General features: G+C 47.7%; 1 protein-coding gene across 1 annotated transcript; it reads left to right on the top strand.

Moving 5' to 3' along the window:
- The first annotated feature begins 233 nt into the window (after window positions 1-233).
- Window positions 234-4,196, top strand: INS (insulin). Its single transcript, XM_009920564.2, is given in 4 exon segments — window positions 234-257; window positions 260-317; window positions 873-1,076; window positions 4,015-4,196. Coding segments are annotated over 4 exon segments (423 nt in total). The 3' UTR covers window positions 4,152-4,196.
- The last annotated feature ends 871 nt before the right edge of the window (window positions 4,197-5,067 follow it).

Raw genomic sequence — 5,067 nt, 5'->3', positions numbered from 1 at the left:
GGCTCAGGACAGAGCTTCAGGGAAGCAAAAACAGGTCGGATGAAATGAGATGGAAACTGCAAACTGTTGCTTCTCTCTTAACTTGCATAAAGACCTGTGGATGCTGCATAGAGGGAAATTAATGTGCATAAGCAGCAAAAATTTTGGCTAGAGCGTCATCAAGGAGGTGGAGCTTGTGTAAGCTCTTCTGTCACTTCGGCTAAAGTAAAGCATATAAATATGGGAAAGAGAGAATGGGGATATTACTACCAGCCAACCCAACCAGTCTTCATCTCTCAGAGCAAACTTCTCTCCATCTCTTGCTGCCCCTTCTTTGGGTAAGTCTGATTGCTGCTCTTTTAGCTTCTACTTGTTTTGCAGAGCTGTTTTCTTAAGTTGACGTAGCTGGTGGTGACAAGTGCTGGCTCACTAGTCCAAGAAGATGAGGTTTCCTCAGGTCTTTGAGCATGTTGTACTGGTTTTTGGCCATCATCATAAATAACAGCCCCTTCTGACTTAGCAGTGAGGGTTTTTCCTCTGAAGATGTCTGCTTATCTCAGGTCTCCTGGGCATGTATGCTACAGGGCTTGGTGGGATGGCTCTTCCAGTCTCGTTTGGCCTTTTGGGGGAAGACAGCAGGGAGGCCAGGACTGATGTGAGCATGTGGATGGAGATGGACTTCTGGTTATAATCATTAGTCATTTACTGTAAAGACTTGTAAAGCCTGATGCAGAAAGCTCTCCTTCCCTCTCAAGCTAGGGCATCTTTAGAAGGTCCATCTGCTACTTTGGTCTCATTTTCATGCCAAAGGAGCTGAAGGACATAGGATGCTTGATGACAACTTATTTCTCCCTCCTACACCTCCCTGTGTCTCCTCTGCCTCTTAACCCTAGGCCTCACCCTGCTCACCATGGCTCTCTGGATCCGATCACTGCCTCTCCTGGCCCTTCTCGCTCTTTCCATCCCTGGGACCAGCCATGCGGCTGCCAACCAGCACCTCTGCGGCTCCCACTTGGTGGAGGCTCTCTACCTGGTGTGCGGAGAGCGGGGTTTCTTCTACTCCCCCAAAGCCCGACGGGACATTGAGCAGCCTCTAGGTAAGTCAGGCTCACTGTGAATGCAGTCTTATGCTATGCGATGCAAAATGTAAAAACTGCCTGTCTTTGACAGTGACACCAAGAATGTCCTTGATGGGGAATGCCAGGAATACCTTTTACATACCAACAACATCACATTGCCAATGAAAAGGTCTTCAGGTTAAAAAGGCAGATGGGAGGGCATGCAGGGAAAGAGGATTTATGAGGCAAAAGGAATTGTGCCTGAAAGCTCAAACTTGTCTATTTCTTTGTGTGGCCATTACACTGGCCTGGGAGTGGTCATAGAAAAAAGAGGTGGAAGGAACCCAGGAAGCCCCCCTCTGCCCCCAAGACAGGATCATTTGTCCCCATCCTATTCCTGACACATGCTTGTCTAGTATGTCCGTAAAATCCTCCAGTCAGAAATCTTCTTCTGCCTTCTGAAATTGCCTGTTCCCATGCTTAACTGACCTTCTTCTTGAGTGTTTCTTCCCAATATCTAACCTGAACATTCTTTGCTGTAAATTATTTTTTGTCTTATCCATAGTGAACATGGGGAAGAGTCTACTCCTTTTTTCTCTATGGCTGCTTTTCAAAATATTTGAAGACTGTTCCAATGTCTAGTTTTAACCTGCTCTCAACTAAATCCCCTCCAGACTTCCCCACCCCCCCAGTCATATTTTCTAGATGTCTGTCCATGCAAATTGTTCTGCATTTGGTTCACATCCTTACTGACTGGTGATGTCTGGAGAAGTGTACAGGACCCCAGCTGAGGCCTTGCCAGCAAGTAGAGTGAGCAATCTGGAAGAAAAATATTGCATGTTTTTCACACCATGTTCCTGTCTACACAGGTGATTTGCCTTTTTCAAAGCAGCACTCCACGCTTGATTGATAGTGATCACTGTCTCCCTTGGATGCCTTGGCCCTCCCTTGGATGGATCAGCAGTCCTTGAAGGACCACTACCACAGCCAAACCCTTGTCCTAGATGTGCAATGCAGTCTTCCTGCCTACCTTTAGCATCTTTCCCGTTTCTTACTGAACAGCATCCCCTCTTTTCAGTGTTTCTGTAGTTTCAATGATAATTTTTAGTACTAATCTTGCCCTTCAGGAGACTTGCAGCTTTATATCATCTCTTATTTCATGGTGGTGAAATGCTGGTGGAGCTGCTTTGGTTCCCCTTCTTAGGACTCCTGGACCACTGATGAGTGCAAGAGCCAGGAGGAGATGACAGCCCTACCCACACACCCTGCAGTGCAGTGCTGGGTCAGTGCCCCTGGTCCAGCACTTTGTGTCTGCATGGCAATGCAGGTGGCATGAGGCAGTCCAGAGAGCTGCCCTTCAACACAGTATTTGTATCTAGATGGGGCCATCTCCAGCTGTAATGCAAGGATGATGTCTCTCCTGGAGACGGGTAACTGCAGTTCTTCTCAGCTTTGGCTCCTCTATGAATCCAGCAAGTACACTCTTCTGTCTTCCAAGCTACTAATGGAGACTGTAATAGATGCAGAAGAGACCCCTGCCAAATCCCAGCCATTTCAAGATGGGCCATCACTTAACTTCCTCTGACTACGATACACCTCTCCTACCATTTCTCTTCCCATCACACACTGGTTTCATCCGTATCTGATTCCTTCTCCTGCGTATGTAACCATCTTGTGAAATAGTCTTAGAGGTCTTTGGAAGGTGAAGCAAGGTAATGTCATAGCAGAGGGTTTGCCATGATTTGTTTTGAATGGCCAGCTGGGCTGTTAGTTGCTCCCTTCTCTGATTATTTGTTTCTGAAGACCGCCATGAATGGGTTGGAAGTTTCTTTAGCTAAATTCCCTAAATACTGTATGGAGAATTTCATCAGGGCCAACCAGTTTGAAAGTAGCTGAGGACTTTCTACCTTTTTCCCAGGACTTTTGCCTGAGTCACCATCTTGTTGTCACACAAGCTGGTTGTGTTTACAGTCTGCTCGCAGCTGGCTGGAAGGATGAAGACAAGTAAATCACAAAACATTGACTAGCTATTTCCTCTTCTGCTTAATGCTGGACTAAATCTTTCCTAAATTTTCCTCCTAGCACACTAGCATAATGATTTCTTGTTACTCTTGTGCCTCGTTCATTGCATCACACTTTGGGGGCTTGGGGATTTTGCATCTTGTGCTGTACTTTTGTATTGCCCTAGAAACCACATCTCATTCTCGCTTTCCAGGCATTTTCTTTTTGTTGTTAGGGGCTCTTTTCTTCCTACAGGAAAAATCACTGCTTTATTTGCCATTTTCTATATTTGGCAACTAAAACCTGAACAGTTCTGTCCGCAAGTTTTCAAGTTCCTACCAGCAAACGAGATATTCTGTTGAGTTCTGTGTGTGTCCAAATCCCCCAATTCATCATTCCTTCTAAAAACTCGTCCCCAGCTGTGAACACGGACACACATGAACGCTTTTGCCATCGGCTTGAGGCTACATCCTGGCAGCCAACAGGAGCAGGCTGTTTAGGACCAGCTGGGAAATGCATCCAGCCCCAGGACTGGACTGTCCTTGCAATCCCATGGACATCCCAGTTGTTTGCCCAAGCTCCCAGAAGAGTGGGTAACTGCCAGAGGGAGGCTGCAGTCCCAAGCAACTCATCTCTCGGCCCATTTTATCATCTTTCTTACTAGCTGCTCACTAGTTTCTTTTCTTCTCCACACCTTCCTCAGTAAAGCCCCTGTATCCCTTTGTCCCTCACACTGCTGATATCCACTCAGCTTGGCTCCTTCTGAGCACCACAGGATTATTTTGGGAGAGGAAACGCACAGCCTGAAGGTGCTACAAGCAGCATCGACCCAGGGAAACCTTTGCAACTTCCTCCCCATTTTCTAGCCAACTCTGGCTTAAAAATCTGGTATCTGCAAAGGGGGTGTCTGCAGGACTCAACAGCCAGGGCTGATGCTGTGTGATATCCCATGGCTTATCTTTTTCTTCCCTGGCAGTGAGCGGTCCCTTGCACGGTGAGGTAGGAGAGCTGCCCTTCCAGCAGGAAGAGTTTGAGAAAGTGAAGAGAGGGATCGTCGAGCAATGCTGCCACAACACTTGCTCCCTCTACCAACTGGAAAACTACTGCAACTAGCAGCAATGCCAGTGGCAGGGAGCTCATGGGCCACAGGTAGAAACAGGCACTTATGCTACTGCACCTTCAAAGCAATTGAATAAATGTTGTGGATCTATTTAAACGACTGTGCCGGTTCATGCGTCCATGTCTCGGGGAGGGGGCACTGGTGTTAACTTTAGGGTGTCGTTGTACGTGCTCCGGTAACGCAGTTTCAAAAGGTCCTGGACCCACGCATCAGTTCACACTGCCATCCAAATGAACTGCCTGGGAGGGAGGGAGGAGGATTACACAGTGACAGAGTGGATATGCAAAGCACCCAGTACCTCCGGTGCCCAGGGGACGAGGAGGAGAGGGCAGAGAGGCTTGAACAAGATTTCTCTTTCTAGGGAAACATTACAGGGGAGTATCTGTGGTAATGTCATGCTGATCAACTTCCTGCAGTTCACAGCCCAAATATAGCCAGGCAGCTGGGACACAGAACTTCCTCAGCTGTGTAATGGAAACAGTTCAGATTAAGCAAAGAATTAAGTCACCTATTAATTGTACCCAGAAAATCATGGATGACCGCCATGACCAATTTAGAAAGTGTGTCCAGTTCCCTCTTCTGCTTGTGGGAGGCTCAGGCAGAGTCCTTGCTGTGGGACACCCTTGTCATTCACAAGTATTCGACAAGTCACGTGCAGAAAGCAGTTTTCATCCAAAAGGAGTTTTAAGTGTATTGGCCAAGAGCTGGGCATTTCAGGGCAGCATCCCTGCTCCTGTTGCTGCAAACATCTTTCAAGTATCTGCCCCAAAATCGCTGCTTTCTGGGAGGAAAAGCTGCCACGGCAATGCTAGCTGGCTGGGGTGGCAAAGAGTGTGGGGAAGGGTCATGTCCCCTCTGCCAAGAGACTCCTGTGCCAGTGTAGTGGAAGCCACGCAGGAGGTGCCCATG

Source organism: Haliaeetus albicilla, chromosome 16, assembly GCF_947461875.1.
Source record: "Haliaeetus albicilla chromosome 16, bHalAlb1.1, whole genome shotgun sequence".
Taxonomy (NCBI): Eukaryota; Metazoa; Chordata; class Aves; order Accipitriformes; family Accipitridae; genus Haliaeetus; species Haliaeetus albicilla.
Note: the sequence above shows the minus strand (reverse complement) of the source record. Positions and strands in the feature narration are given on the sequence as shown.